Source organism: Zootermopsis nevadensis, unplaced genomic scaffold (assembly GCF_977971745.1).
Source record: "Zootermopsis nevadensis isolate Lab colony 2312 unplaced genomic scaffold, Znev_1.0 Znev_ptg000082l, whole genome shotgun sequence".
Lineage (NCBI taxonomy): Eukaryota > Metazoa > Arthropoda > Insecta > Blattodea > Termopsidae > Zootermopsis > Zootermopsis nevadensis.
The window spans coordinates 194,789-210,679 of record NW_028259213.1 but is presented as its reverse complement, the minus strand read 5'-3'; the positions used below and the strand labels follow the sequence as shown (position 1 = coordinate 210,679).

General features: G+C 37.6%; 2 protein-coding genes and 1 long non-coding RNA gene across 3 annotated transcripts; 1 reads left to right on the top strand and 2 right to left on the bottom strand.

Annotated features, from left to right (window-relative positions):
* Nucleotides 1-1,301: 1,301 nt before the first annotated feature.
* LOC147870954 (protein argonaute-1-like) lies at nt 1,302-7,572 on the bottom strand. Its single transcript, XM_087341548.1, has 3 exons — nt 7,442-7,572; nt 5,836-5,932; nt 1,302-2,291 (listed from the first exon to the last, which is right to left on the bottom strand). Exons 1-3 carry the CDS (start codon nt 7,506-7,508, stop codon nt 2,144-2,146), a joined length of 312 nt encoding a protein of 103 aa, XP_087197674.1. The 5' UTR covers nt 7,509-7,572; the 3' UTR covers nt 1,302-2,143.
* A 19-nt stretch (nt 7,573-7,591) lies between these two features.
* LOC147870952 (uncharacterized) lies at nt 7,592-14,399 on the top strand. The gene is made up of 3 exons (XR_015532992.1): nt 7,592-7,686; nt 11,074-12,914; nt 13,826-14,399. It is a non-coding gene; the product is annotated as an uncharacterized LOC147870952 (long non-coding RNA).
* On the bottom strand, nt 10,623-14,008 carry LOC147870953 (calcineurin-binding protein cabin-1-like). Its single transcript, XM_087341546.1, has 5 exons — nt 13,818-14,008; nt 13,219-13,338; nt 12,695-12,860; nt 11,880-12,069; nt 10,623-11,326 (listed from the first exon to the last, which is right to left on the bottom strand). Exons 1-5 carry the CDS (start codon nt 14,006-14,008, stop codon nt 11,202-11,204), a joined length of 792 nt encoding a protein of 263 aa, XP_087197672.1. The 3' UTR covers nt 10,623-11,201.
* Nucleotides 14,400-15,891: the final 1,492 nt, after the last annotated feature.

Genomic DNA, 15,891 nt, shown 5'->3' with positions numbered 1-15,891 from the left:
AATTTCTAAAATAAGTTTCTTTTAATAGAAGCCTCTGACTGCAGGTTCATTAAGCTTTTAGAAATGCTATTTAAACTAGAAGTCAAAACCTTCATGCACAAAGGAAATAACTCCTATGGATCAAATCATGTTGCTGGTTAGTAGGACTTAAGATTTTCAAGGTGATGAGCCTGAAGATGACTGTCTTCTGGGTTATAGTGCCATGCAGTCTGGCAGAAGTTCCCAGAAAACAGCCATCTTCATGTTATGTTATTCAAATAGCTAAACAAACAGTCAGATGTTATAGTGTGAGGACACAAATCTGTATGTACGTTAACAAAATATAAATAAATTAACAATAGGCCTACACACAATGCTGAATATTTAAAATAACTTTGTCCCTCCTGAGAAAAGTATATAATGTCACTTCTCCTCTTATGCCCACAATTTAAAAGACCAGCATATAGTTAGCACAGACCCCATAGTTCAAACACCTTACTTGAAAAGGCCACATTTGAAAACCTTACGAAGTGAATTTTAAAGGGACATAATGGTCCCTGATCAACAGAGTTTTCAACCATATTATTTTCTTCATAACGTTAAGTCTTTGAAGTTCAGTGTTAACTACATGTTCCACCTTTTTTAACAATCAATAACTTTTATAATTTGCATTTATGGTTTTCATGATTCTCAGAATAAACAGCAATTATTTCCTTAAACAGCGTTATCCATCTGATCTCTGTAATGCTTTTGCTGTGAATAACAATGCTGACAATGAATTTGTTGTGGTTTCCTACCAACTTGTATTAATTGTGTTCATAACTTTTTCATCTTTGAAGAACATTATTTTATATGTGAAAATTCAATGTTAATTTGAAAATGTATTTTGCAAAACGAAAGTTTTACTTGCTTTTAACAGCTCATATACGAACACAGTTCTCTTGAAAGTTTAAACTACATTTCCAAAGAAAAATATATCTCTTAACTACAGGTCTTCCTTTTCAAACAAAATGGCTTCGCAGTCTTATGGCAGAGTTCCATGTACTGGCTCGGTACTAAAAGGGATAATGCAGTGTTTCAGTAACTATTCTCAACCTTACCACTGATATAGCTCTTGAAATCCTCCTTCTGATTGTAGTTCAACTCACAGTCATACTTCAGTATTCATACTCTTCAACTGATTCCACAGTTCCACTGAAGGGTTCTACATACCAGATGGCCCATTTTTAAAAATGTACGTGACTATAAATTATTTTATTTTACACAACTCTGCAAACTTTATCAATCTTCTCAAAATGAGCATTACACAAGTAATACATATATCCCATACACATCTACAACTTTTATTTCAAATCTTTTTTCAATATGATATAATTTTAATTCAATACAAGGAAAAATAATTTACAACATTACGCAGAAAACCTGTAATGTAATTAAAAAATCATGCCAAGTTCCGTATTCAGAGCTGAAATCTGGACCACCAGCCCAAAGCTTTTGATAAAAAAATGCCTTATTTCTGCTTAACCCCTTTGGTGACAAATTATTTTAAAGCAATTGTACAAACTAATGATAATGAGAATGATTTGAGGTTTTCACAGTGGTGAGTATGAAGATTTCCGTCTTCTGGATAATGAATTTCAGCATTGGAAACAAATTTATGGCCTGGATTATTTAAAAATAAAGTGATAGAACTTTTTCACAATTAACTTTTATGAAATAAAATGGTCTCACAATAACAAACAAAAATGAAAAAGAGAACAAATACCAATAATTGATAAGAATGGAAAAAATATTGCTCGTTTTTCATAAAAACCTCATATATATTCTGTTTTCAATGCCTGATGTATTTTGTTTCCCAGAGAATGTTCAGCGGCCCGTAGTACACATGACCCATTAACAAAATCCATTACCATAAATCTTGGCACACCTCATCTGAGGCAAACAGAAAAGTGTCTTTTTCAGTACCTGGTTATGTATTTTGGTGCACATGTGATTCTGATTATAGTTGACATTTAACTTTCAAATATGCCTACTGACAATATCTGCAATAAATATTTCAGGGGTTTGAGGAATGTTGTCCAACTAAACAAGGTACCTAAAAATATAGAGGGTAATGCTAACACTAAGACAAGCCCCTGTATTAAGTACCAAGTATTACCAACCATTAAATATACTGACCATCAATGTTCACAAATGGCTTCCAGCCCAAAGTGGCACTTTGGAACACTCCATACCACATTTCTAGTCCATCACCCAGTTTCAAAATACTACCGCTTGGAGGAGTATAGAATGAGCGTCCAACTTGCACAAACCTAACAAAATAAACATTAATACCATTATCTTATCAAACACAGAAAAACAGTCTCAAATTAAATTCTTCATGCACCTCAACAAAACAGCGACATGCAATAAAATCATCACTAAAGTAAACTTCAGGGCTGAAGTCCCAACAGGTATGAGACTGATAATATCCTGCATAGTCACACACTGCACTGATATTATGGAACACTGTTTAATCAATAACTGACAGGATACGACAAAAGAACTCAGAAAAAACCAACTCCAGTAACACTTTATCCACCATAAATCCCATGCAGACCAAGCCTCCATAACGAAAAGACAGCATTCTACTTTCAAAGTGAAACACAGAATTATCTTCATGCTAAATGCCTCATGAACTGCACATGTTAGACAGCGTTCAGTGAAAGAATTAAGGAAATTTGGAAGTAGTAGTTCTGGCATATTTTAATGCATTATATCAGAATTTTGGTGGAGAAAATCAGGAAAACCGCAAATAACTTAGTAAGAAACCAGGCTAAAGACTCATTATGAACTCACTTCAAACTCTAATGGATTTATTTATTTCTCATACTCCTGCACTTCACGACTACCGCACAATTTACAGAATTATACTGCGATCACATCATGAATTGTAGATGATTAATAGGAAGCACTAAGGCCCTATTTTTAAGTACCTTGTTGAGAAAATGAAAGAAAAATATTAATGACACGCCAATAATAAGCTGATTTCTGGTACTTCGTGCAATTCTTGTTTCTAGTTTGACATCCGAAAAAGCAGAGCTAAATTTTAGAACATAAATTTAAGCCTTACACTTATATGCTAAAACTAAATTCAAACAAAATTATACTCCAAGATAAAACTGACATATAGCTGAAGCAAGGAACAAATAAACAGAAAAATTAGCAGTTTGCAAATACACTTCAAAAAAGGGAATCTCCTTTCAGAATTCTAATAATATATAGTCACATAAGATTTGGAGAGATAAAACAGTTTATAACTGGTCTAGCCAATGTGTATGCCATGGACCCCAGAGTTCAAGCCCAGGGCGCAAGCACACACAACTAAGCTGTAAAACGCAGGTATCCACATGCATATACCTGCTACTCCTTTGAAAAACCCAAGTACTGAGCAGTTATTTTCCCGGAATCTTTCAGTAAAAAGAGGGTAGGGAAGTGGCAACTTGTAGAAACAGTCCCAAACACTTGGGAATAACGGAGTTGCAAAGTGGCCTAGTTGGCAGCAATCCGAGAAATTAGAGTGGATTCATTCTCTTCGTAAAGCTGCCTGTGTTCTTTCTGATAAACATTGTGTTGTACGTACGAGAATCATCTTCATCAACATTAATAAACCATATACTATATAGTATATACCAGTGTTAACAACTGTGGCAAAACTTGACACTCCTGCAACCTCACCACTTCACAGCAATTGTCTACAATCCAGCTGGTGATCATCCATGTTAACCCTGACAGGAAAAGAGATCTCACCAGTAACCCCTTTTCACCCAAACATACCTACCAAAGACCCATCCGACCCTGCACAAACAGCACTGTTGTAAGTTAAAAATTAACAACTCGTCGCTAATTCATAAAAAATGTACTGATCACAGTAAAAATACTTTGGACAGAATCAATTTCAATTTTATATCACAGACTATTATTTAAAAATGCCATAAAAATTTGGGATGAAAAAGTCCAGTTTTATCATCCAGTAGATTAACCCTTAAACCAAAAAATCTCTCTGCCAATAACATCTAAATACATGCAGAGTTTTTACAATACTCATATCCATTTTAATCAACATTCATAATTATTTTTAAGTTTAAAAATTAACGAACAATTATCATGTCACAATCCTCCTCAAGATCATGATCAAATCTCAGCCAGGTTTTCTGGTTACCATGATTCAGTGCTTTCTAGGTCTTCCTTGGTCCCTGCAGGCAACACCAGTGAGAATCTTGAAGTAGACATCTTTCAAGACTTTACATACTTTCATTTCATTATCTACCCACTTCATTTGACACTACACAATCTCTGTAACTGACACAGTATTGATGAATACCTTACAGACCAATCAGATGTTTCTGGTACACCAAGAGTCACAAAATAGCTAATTAACTACGTACCCATGAAAAGATGGTGCATTGCACAGCACAATATATACAACTGAATAAAAATTTACTTGGATATTATCCATCGTCTAGTAAATATAAAACGTAAAACGACGTTTCGGACATGGGACTCTATCTCCGTCTTCAGGTTCCTACACAGTTGGGCCCACTAGATAGAGCTAATCCCTATCTCCGGACAAAGTAAAAAAGTGAAAGTCCCGGAATAAAAAGGCATTAACACACCATCCATCCGTGGGACGTAAAAGAATAGAAGTAGAAATCAAAATTCATTGAACACGATAAAGCCAAAAAACAAAAACTCACAAAAGGTGGGAATAAATACACAAGAATATTAACTTGAAACTCAATGCCCAACTTGGATTTCTTCAGAGATGACAGGTATCCAAATAGGAGATAAATCCAAACTAGGCTGGCTGATAGGATTGGCGAGTAGTGCCATGTGTGCTGCCTCCTTGTATTTTCTGTAGATGGTATTGGGTTCTGTTAATAATACTCTGGCTCCTATTTGGATACCTGTCATCTCTGAAGAAATCCAAGTTGGGCATCGAGTTTCGAAGTAATATTCATGTGTATTTATTCCCACCTTTTGTGAGTTTTTTTTATCGTGTTCAATGAATTTTGATTTCTACTTCTATTCTTTTACGTCCCACGGATGGATGGTGTGTTAATGCCTTTTTATTCCGGGACTTTTACTTTTTTACTTTGTCCGGAGATAGGGATTAGCTCTATCTAGTGGGCCCAACTGTGTAGGAACCTGAAGACGGAGATAGAGTCCCATCTCCGAAACGTCGTTTTACGTTTTATATTTACTAGACGATGGATAATATCCAAGTAAATTTTTATTCAATTGACTCTTCACCATCGTCAAGAAGTTTTAGATTTGAATTACAATATCTACAGCCTGAATACATTTCTGTGGGATTTCCAGTGTACGTTCACTGCTCATGCATGTAGAGAGGGATCCAAAATCAACTTGGGGTGTGTATTTGATGGTAATCTCACACTCTTTAACCCTAACAGATTCATCATCATGCACCATGAGACTTTCAGTTTTCTGAAGAAAAAAACCACTTTAGTTCTTTGCTACAGAGTATCACAGTATCACTTTCAATAGCTGTATGTACCATAATGTTCAGAACTGAACACTTATAAATTTTACAACACATACACTGGAAGACAAAGTTACAGTGATACAAAGGGAAACTAACTTTTTAAATTAACTCTGACATGGCAAAACTTGAGACTTTCACAACGATAAGTATGAATATGGCTGTCATCTGGAATGTTGCACTGTGTAGTCTGGTACAAGTTGATCAATGTTTCAAAGGAACGTACTGCCTCCATCACAAGTTGTATGTCTTTACATCCACATCAACATTACCAGCAGCAACAGCTTACACTTGTTAAATTAAACCAAACATACCTCTGGCAGCTCTCGAGTACTGTACAAGTTTTTCCTCCCATTAAAAGCTGGATATCGATCAGGAAAATTTTTCCGCCTGAATTCTTCCTTTGCACGTCTGAAATAAGGAATTATGTATAATTACACAAAATGTTATACAGTTTCAACAGCAGTTCTAACAAAACTAGAAACATACAGAAACATGATATATTTATAAGCATAAAAATTCAATACAACATACACAATCTGCATAACATACATGTTTATAATAGAAGCAACCTAGTCTTCTACACTGTGCAATAACATTTTAACAGCAAGATTTTTTGACATTACAGACCAAACTACTTGAGTCTTAACAATGCTAGTACCTGGAAATGTCATTAACTTCAAGAAAGCTAGATGTTACATACCATAAGTTTACATTTCAACTTATATAATTTGAATATTTATTGTTATACAAAACAATGTACATAACCTCAAAACAAAATATCTCTTATGACAAATAAACATAGTTTATATAAAGCTCATGCAATGGACCCAAACCTGTAAATGAACAGGTCAATCCTATCTTTGTTGTAAGAATTATCATACATTTAGTATTTACTGCCTTAAGATCACCTGGTATAGTAGAAACATGTCAAAACAGAAAAATGTCATGAAAGTCTGACTGAATAAAGCTGTGCAAACAGTTTATAATTAATAGTTTTATTAAATAATTGAACTGTTCTTATCAGATCACTACAGTTCATACACTAACCAAAGATCCTGATTGTATCCTCCAAGTGTGGTTACAAATGCAACAAATAATGCTATAATGGAGGCAGCAGTCATTAATTCATAATCACAATGAGAAAAGACCTGATTGCAATGTACTCTTAAATGCAGCAACATTACGTTTGGTCCCCAAAGTCTTGGCAAGCTCCTAAAATTGTAATGAATTTTACCAACACTGACAATGTTGACAATAACAAACTTTAATCAAAATCTACCTGTAAGTATATAAGCAATGCATTGATTCTACCAAATTGTATAAATACAAAACATAACATTTAGCCTCCTACGTATTAACAACATACAAATTAATGTGAGAAAATTAACATCATATTATTCTGAGTTATCAGAGTAGCAAAAGGTCTTTATTACATGAAAGTCATTAAAAGTTTTAATATTATTCAAACTGACCTAAACAAGATAGACAACAGGTAAAAGCCAAGAAGAAATTCATTTTTGCTGCTAGCTACACAAATATCCATGGATGTCCAAAGTCTTTGAAGGCAGAAAAGTTCAGTATTTGTTGGATTCAAATGTATTGCTATTATAGCACACACATTTTCACATGCAACATATCTTCAAAACATCGTAAAAACTGATTTAGTTCTTAGGAATGTTTCAAAATGAAGTTCAGAACCCGAATAACTTGACCTAAGAGAGATAAAGTGACGACTGAGACCAGAAAACTGCGTAATAAAGATTCAGAATTATTTATTTTCAACGGGCACTGATACTGTTGCAGTGACTAAATAGAAATCTGATTGGTTGTTGGATGTAATAAATACTGGCACTTCAAGATATGGCTCACTTCAGTTCACAGTTGTACTAATACAGTCCTTGTTCTGTAACAACTCACTAAAGCTGACGAAACATATCCGCCATGTTGTGACGTCACAGTCAACGCCCAGTGAACGCGAATGCATGATCAGCACACAATGGAATAAAATTTTCTAGGCTTTGAAGACTTTCGATTTGTTTGCTACAGTCCTGCAAAAGAAGAGAACACATTACATGATGGCCAGCGGCCATATTCCTGCGATTTGTGTAACAAGTCATTCATCGATCAGCATAACCTGAAGACCCATCAGCGTACGCACAGTGGTGAAAGGCTATATTCCTGTGATGTAACAAATCATTCAGTTTTCAGGGTAATCTGAAAACAACATCTGCTCATCCACAGTGGATCATGTTAAAACCTCTATATAATATTAAAGAATAACTACAGAATAAACTTTATATACTATAATCAATAAACTGAATGTTTATTTAAATTCTCATTCATCAAAACCAAAAGTAAATAAAATATTTTCAGACACACTGTGACCAAGAGATGGACTTTCATCATCTGAGCTTGAACTGTCATTCAGTTCAAGAGGAGGTTCACCATCATCAGTCTCTTTGTCATTCCCATAGAAACTCTTGCAGTCATCTCTTAACTCTACTGCAGCAGTGTTACATGAAGGATTTGGGTCACTAAAGTTGCCAAATATTTCGTATGTTTTAGACACTTCAATTTCCTTTTTAAGAATTAATTCTTTTAGATCAGTAGATGTGTTATGTTCAGATCTTTGTCCAACTTCTATAACAGCAAACTGTGAAGATCTACCCACTATTTTCAAACCGCTGTCAGCATGTGAAATCTGTCTGTTAGTTGGATCTAGAATTACATATTCAGAATGACGCCATGCAGTTACAGTGATCTCTTCTGTTTTGTTGATTCTGTCCATCATCTGAAGGCAGAGTGAAAGTAGGTTATCACTTGAGGTTGCATGCATTTTCACACAGTAACCAGGATTGGACACTTTACGTGGGGAATCATTCAATTTATCAACTGATTCTGCTTGAAGCTGAATTAGACGGAGACATGCAGTTGGATCACTACTAGCAACTGCACTCACCCTGATAATTTCTTCATCTGATAATCGTTGAGATCGTGGTTGCTCAACATTTTCCAGTGATAATCTAGCAATTTTTTTGTTAGAGATAATTGTCAAAGTAGCATCTCCCTGAACATCATGCAACATCTTCCTTGTGTCTCCTTGGACATTAGTTGATTTAACAGGTGACTCAGAATCAGTCTCTGGTGCAGACTCCTCAGGTTTCGTTTCAGCGTCCTCAACGATTTCCAACATTTCAACGGAATGGGGGCCAAACTCTTACCATTGTTTCTATGCTTCTGCTGGGGTAGACCACATGCTTAATGGGTTCCAAAGAAGATACTACTAACTAACTAACTAGATGGCTTACCGAACCCGAAGGTTCATCACCGAACTAACCAAAGCCCTCCACCGGACCCTGTCCTGGGCCAACAAAATCCAGTCTCCTTCAACTCCTATCTCCCATAGATCCCGCCTGAGATTATCCTCCCATCTACGTCTAGGTCTCCCCAGCGGTCTCTTCCCTTCAAGTTTCCCAACCAGTACCCGGTGCACACCTCTTGTCCCATCCATTCGCGCTACATGCCCGGCCCATCTCAATCTTCTCGACTTAATCACCCTGACAATACTGGGGGAGGAGTACAGATTTTTAAGCTCGTCATTGTGCAGTTTTCTCCACGCCCCATCGTCTTCCCTCTTAGGCCCAAATATCCTCCTCAATACCCGATTCTCAAACACCTGCAATCTGTGTTCCTCCCTCTGAGTGAGAGACCATGTTTCGCACCCATACAAAACAACAGGCAAGATTATTGTTTTGTATACTTTAATTTTCAGGTTCTTAGAAATCAGACGGGAAGACAAAATATTTTGAACTGAGAAGTAGCAAGCATTTCCGGAATTTAGTCTCATGGTCACCAAAATTGCTTGTATTATTGTATTTATATCGTCCCCCAATAAATTAACATCATCAGCAAATGCCAACAGCTGATGTGTCCCATTCAATTGCAAACCCTCCTGCCTACCTTGGACCTTCCTGATGGCAAATTCTGACGCAAAGTTAAAGAGCAATGGAGATAAAGCATCTCCTTGTTTCAGACCGTTCTTGATGGAAAATGACTCAGATACATAATTACCTACTCGAATTTTGCTACAGGTTTCATTTAAGCACATTTTTATTAGACTCACTAGCTTCTTTGGTATACCAAATTCAATAAGAATATTATATAGCACTTCTCTCTTCACAGAGTCATAGGCTTTTTTGAAATCTATAAATAACTGATGTACGGTCCCACCGAACTCCCATTTTTTCTCTAGTATCTGACGAATGCAAAAGATCTGATCAATCGTTGATCTGTTTCGTCTGAACCCACACTGATGATCCCCAAAAATTTCATTCGCACATGGAATTAATCTTGCCAAAAGAATGTTTGATAGAATTTTGTAGGAGGTTGATAGCAGCGATATTCCTCGGTAATTACCACACTCAGTCTTGTCCCCCTTCTTATGAACAGGAATAATTATGGATTCCTTCCACTGTTGTGGCATCTCTTGCTTATCCCAAATTAACTGAATAAGCTTATGGATCCTCATATGCAACCCTTTGCCACCTGCTTTAATTAATTCTGCTGGAATCTGATCAATTCCTGGAGATTTATAACTTTTCAACTTCCCAATGGCTAGTTCCACTTCATCTAAGCTAGGTTCTGGCACCAACAGTTCAGCTGTATGCATTTTAATCTGTCTAATATCACCAGTCTCATGAACATTTAAGAGCTCGCTAAAGAAATTTTTCCACCTATTCACAATTTTTATTGGATCTGCAAGCAAACTGCCACCTTCATCCTTTACCAAATAGGTCTGGGGTTGATATCCTTTCTTAAAGTTATTAATGCCTCTGTACAGGTCTCTGATGTTTTTTTCCTTATTATTTGTCTCAAGTTCAGCAATTTTGCCCTTCAGGTATTCCCTTTTCTTAGTCCTAAAGGTTCTACTAGCCTCACGTCTCACGTTACATAGATTATCCGCATTTGTTTTGTTTGGGTTCTGCAACCATTGAAATTTTGTTTGCTTCCTTTGGGTTATTTCTTGTAAATTCGAAACATGTCGTAAAAAAGCGCTAAATAATGTAAAATCGTATTTACGATAAAAAGCGCCAAAATATAATATTTTATACTACATAATGTTTTAATATTATATAATTTTAACAACATCATTTAATTACAACGTTTGTGTATAGACTGTGAAAATAAATATATACTTGTGTTCACTGTTTCCACACTGCACGGCAATAATCGGTGTCAAAATCATTCAGATATTTGCACCCATAACACTAAGGACTCTTCCACAAACACTTATGTATGTCCATTAATAATTCTGGAGAGGAACTTCAAAGGTTCGTGTTCGAGTTGAACATTTCATGTGCATGGCACAACTTTAAAATTTCAGTACAGAAAAGTAAGATATGGGTTTTACAGGAATTACCCCACACGACCTGAAACAGTTACTGACAGGACTAAATTACTAGCTTCATACTTACAAGGACACTGAAGACAAAATCAAGGAAGAAATGCTAACAAAGTTTTGTAATGAAATGTCTGTCTTGGTGTTACAGTACAGAAGTGAAGCGAGGGCATTAAGGAAGGTAGAATATTCAAAAAGAGAATCCAAAGAAATTAAGATTAAAGGAAGCACAATTCACATATCTTATCAACTACTTACCCATTCATTAACTTTGAAATACTAGTCAGCCAAGAGGTAGAAGATCGCTGACATGGAGCGAGGCAACTGACTACGAGCATCTCCCAACACGGGAAAAGACGGGCTCGTCCCATCGATATATGCCATCACTTTTTCCACCAGATGTGCTGAAAGCAACACAAATTCATATCAGTTCTGTACGTGCTCGCAGTAGCCGATATAGATGGGGCAGAAGCAGGTACGTCAACATTGTGGAGCCCCTTGCGTGTGGTCGCTGTTACGACTAACAGCTGTTACCGGTACCGAAGTGTCAGAATGGAATACCATGCACGGTGGGCTAGCCAGCTCTTGGCAGATGTGGGCACAGAATTCTGCAGATGCTGCGATATTGTATGGCGAACAGACGGTATCCCGATCCGAGACACTTTGAGTGTCGCCGTGGGTTCGGGACCATTTGTGAAATATGTAAAGATGCAGCAGGGGGCTGCGCACGCTGATCGTTCTCAGATGGTGAAGACGGCCGGAGGCAAACTGGAGTTCCGTTTACAGTCTGCCTTAAAATCCTTCGAATATGGCCTTACAGTACGACCCAACATGAAGATGTTCCTTCTGCATTTCACGAAGTCAACCACGTCATTGAAGTGGCTATCACAGACAGCAGATATTGTCCTACAAAATTGCTTTTCTTTTTAAAAATCAGAGTAATAGTAAATATATCACCTGGATTATAATGAGGAGGTATCAGAGAGGCAATCCTTTTCAGCAGACATTCAACATCAGCTGTGATGCTAGTGACACGGTAGGAATCAAATTCTGTCAGTTCATCAGGCAGGTAGAACTGATATAACTGCATGCCCCGCACCCAAGTCAAGGGGACTTGAGGGACTCCGTGGTCCTGAAGGTAGCGCGCCTGTTGGGAGAAGAATGCCTTAGGACCTCAGTTTTGAAAAAAACATTTATGATGAAGTTAAGTATGATACAGCTTGTATTTTTGATTCCCTAAACGTCTGTGATAATAATGGATTCTTTATAAGAACGTTACTTCCGACAGTCATGTTTCACATTTACTGCGTATGCTGTTTTTTTTTGTCTTACTTCTGTCTTTCGTTTGCTGGTCTAGTCTTTGAGAGTACAAACTTTTTCATGATTCAAACACAGTTCTAATATCTGTCGTATCCTAATTACGTTAGGTTAGTAGGTACCTTTCCCTGGTGACTTTATAAACAAGTGACTATCAGAGTTCTTTCTTCACTCATGCAAGTGGCTGTTCTACGCAATGGACTGTTCCTTGTTCTGTACTGTGCAGGGAGCTGCAAGTGCACTGTAGGTTCAGTGTCCTGACACCTAAAATCACATGATGAATCTACTCTGAACATAATTCTGGACGATGCAAATAAACAAAAATGAATAAACTATACAGTGAACAATCCAGTCAACGAAAGAGACACGTGACTAAAACACGGCCTTGATGAGCTGATAAACAGAACCAACAAAATTATCGCAAGTAGTTGAATCTGTTAGAGAAAACATTTTACCTTGGTTTTCTTATTCGGATGTGCATACAAGCAAAAGAACACCTGTTCCAGGCCTTGACTTTGTCTGTCCCTAACAGAAGCTAACTTCTCATCTCTCAGCCTTGGAATTACCACATCCAACGTGTGTAAGAGGAGTGCCCCTTCACTGCCGCAGCACCAAGACCTCCTGCACGACAAGAAGGAAGTTACACGCAGCAGAAGTCCATTACAACAAAGAATGGTAAAAACTGCTCCGGGACTAAAACAACAAATGCTTTATTTTATTTCAAGTAAAATTTTACTCTTTACGCCACCCGTGTAAATGTATTACGCTCAACCGCATTCACATCGCTGCTCTTTTCCCCGATCAGTGTTACGGATTGCATTACATTGATCAAATTTATAAGGAAACAAACAAGGATTCAAGGAAACATAATGAAAAGATCAGTTCTGGAATTTGTTCATTTCAAGATTTTATCAATCTCCACCACTGACACAGCAGTTCAGGAATTACCACTGGGTCTCGCTTAGGGCCGACATCTTACCTCCCAAGAAAGTCATGGGCAGTAAAGAGAACCGAGATGTGGCCCGGCAAATCCTCACTTTCATGAATCTCCTGCTCCTCGTCCGAGCCGGAAGACGACTTCCCTCCCTCCTCCTTCCTCCTGTCACAAGAAAACGCTTGTCACGTGTCAGCAGCAGACAGTAAAACCACAGTTTACACAGTCAGTTGGTTTCATGCAAAATAAGTACAGAAACATAATGAGAAGTGACAGACCATTTGTCAACTTCTTCTGTTTAGATTGTTTCTAAAGGCTTTTGATGTTTAAAGAAAACTTTTCTTCAAGGGGCTGAATAATACGACTTGCTTCAGGTGGTAATTAAAAACAGTTATGAAATTCTCACTGCTCTTAGGGAAAGATAGCGAGCGTGATTGTTACATAACTTCCATAGGTTTTATGCCGAGCCAGACAATAATAAGTTCTGAAACACAGGGCAGCATTCCAACTGGAATATTCATGAGTGATTGAGGCTCCAGCAAATGCAATATGTAACATATCAGTATGGAACCTTTGTCCAAGAAATTTAGATGCTAAAGTTCAAAATTTATTACATAAAGAAAGACGCTCCGTGCAATACTCACTGTTGCAGGATCTGTTGGAGCAGAATCCACGGACAGATAGATTCTACTGGCATCTCCACAGCTGTTTCTGGGGCATCCAGTTGGTGACACACTATGTGGGTCAAATTTTGGACCAGGCGGGCCAATCTGCCATTTGGAATATTATCGACTGCAACACCACATGGTATGCGTGAGGAAGAAAAGCACTTCATACAACATTTTGGTTGGAAAATCTGAAGGAAAGAGACCACTCACAAGACCTAGGCATAGAAGGGAGGATAATTTCAAAGTAAAACTGAAGGAAACAGAGTGGGTTCATCTGGCTCAGGACTGGGACCAGTGGCAGCCTCTTTTAAACACTGAAATAATCCTTAGGGTCCCATAAAGATCGGAAATTGACGAGCCGAGAGACTGATAACCGCGTATAAATGATCTTTATTTGAAGACCAGCCAAGTGCCAGAAGAGATATGAAGCCAAGGGTATGATAACGCGCTGCTTGGTCAGGGCCATCTCATACCTCGTACACAACACTTACTGTGCACACCTTGCACAAGCAATTAATGACACCTTCCACAAAATTAAATATAAAAACATAATCAGTGCTATGAAATTAATTTCTAAAACAACTAATCACATACGACATAAACACAAAGCGTGCGTCATCTTTCTTCCCATGCAGGTGCACTCTGTCGGAAGAGTTTTGTAAGGAAGCTCAGATAAGATGAGTCTCGTATATTTATGTACAAGAAATGCCACCTACGAGCAGACAGCACTTCAAACCCACAATGCCACTGTGTTATGCTCTTTTTCAATCAACACTTACCAACTGACGGACCAGCCTTCTTCACACAGGATTCCAGACCAGAAAGGAGTTTCTAAACAGTGGAAGCCCACTTGCTCTGTTCCTTGTCTTCAGAATTTAAGTATTTGTGTAGTGCTTCATTACAGCACTCCTCTCCCCAGTAGAAACAGTCCTATGGAACAGCACACACACACACCAGTGCCATATTTACTCAGACGGAAGATGGCCGGTTTCCACATTGTCCAAATTACAAACTGAAAAGCTATCTTGAATTGAAGTGTGAAGTACACACCTGTGTTTTCTGAACATTTTAAGCTCTTATCAATTTAGCACTGCCACTGTAACGATAAGCGGGCACCATATTCTTCAAACGTCGTGACCTGGCACATTTCCCCATTAATTTTCACGCGGCAGCTTTCCCTTCGTTGACGATATTCCTGCTACGGCACGGTCCTCCCCTAACAGAAGTGTTTACCAAGGAAGAAGGCCGAATAAGATGCAGATTTCATCAGCATGAAGTGCGTCTTTTGACTCGCAGCATTCCAAACTCTTTTGCCCACTTGCATTCTCTTTATACATATTTTTCTATGTAAGCCCACACACCAAGATATGGGGAAACCACTAATGCTTATAGTTGGCTTCAGGCAGGACCAGAAAAAATATTCACTAAATCAGGTCTTCACCACATAGGCCTATTACAAGAAGACTGAAGTGAGAAAAAAAATTGTTCTATAGGAACAAATACTGTAATCGAAATACAAGGTCAGCTGTTCCACCTGAAGTCTGAGTGGATCCTCAACCAATCTCCAAGTAAGAAAAGTCTAAATTAAGAGCACAGGTACAAGTACCTGGTACCTCCTGAGTTGCCACAGACCATCCATTAACATAGCAAGCTGAGTAGCCCGATCAGGACAAGCGGCGTTACAGCTTAAAGCTGATGGAAGCTGCATTTGTTGCGAGTAGTGAAAAGTTTCCTGATGAATTTTTACCAGTTCTTCATAATTCTGTACATCATAGAGATGTTGAACTTCATACAGCCTCTGGTTTCTGAAAAAACATATACACAAATAAATACAAGGTGATTCTTCAATACATGCAATAAATATAAGAATTGTTTTCTACTCACGAAATTAATCAAAAAAGTTCTAATAAACATTCTGTCACACTGCACTGTTAGCAAGAATTAGTTAATGAAATTAAAACAAGCAATGCTGTGCTCTAGGAGCGCATTTATTTAACACAATTAATGTTTACTAACAGTTGCTTAAGATGCTGGTTCGTTACGGCTACCT

Bases quoted from the DNA above. Each gene is read 5' to 3' on its own strand.
- LOC147870954 (XM_087341548.1), bottom strand. From the start codon at position 7,508: ATGCATTCGCGTTCACTGGGCGTTGACTGTGACGTCACAACATGGCGG. The intron at 5,933-7,441 runs GTGAGTTGTTAC...TCCTTATTTCAG, and splicing joins GATATGTTTCGTCAGCTTTA to ACGTGCAAAGGAAGAATTCA. The intron at 2,292-5,835 runs GTATGTTTGGTT...TTATTTTGTTAG, and splicing joins GTACTCGAGAGCTGCCAGAG to GTTTGTGCAAGTTGGACGCT.
- LOC147870953 (XM_087341546.1), bottom strand. From the start codon at position 14,008: ATGAAGTGCTTTTCTTCCTCACGCATACCATGTGGTGTTGCAGTCGAT. The intron at 13,339-13,817 runs GTGAGTATTGCA...TTCTTGTGACAG, and splicing joins CTCCAACAGATCCTGCAACA to GAGGAAGGAGGAGGGAGGGA. The intron at 11,327-11,879 runs GTGATATATTTA...TGTTGCTTTCAG, and splicing joins ACCTCCTCATTATAATCCAG to CACATCTGGTGGAAAAAGTG.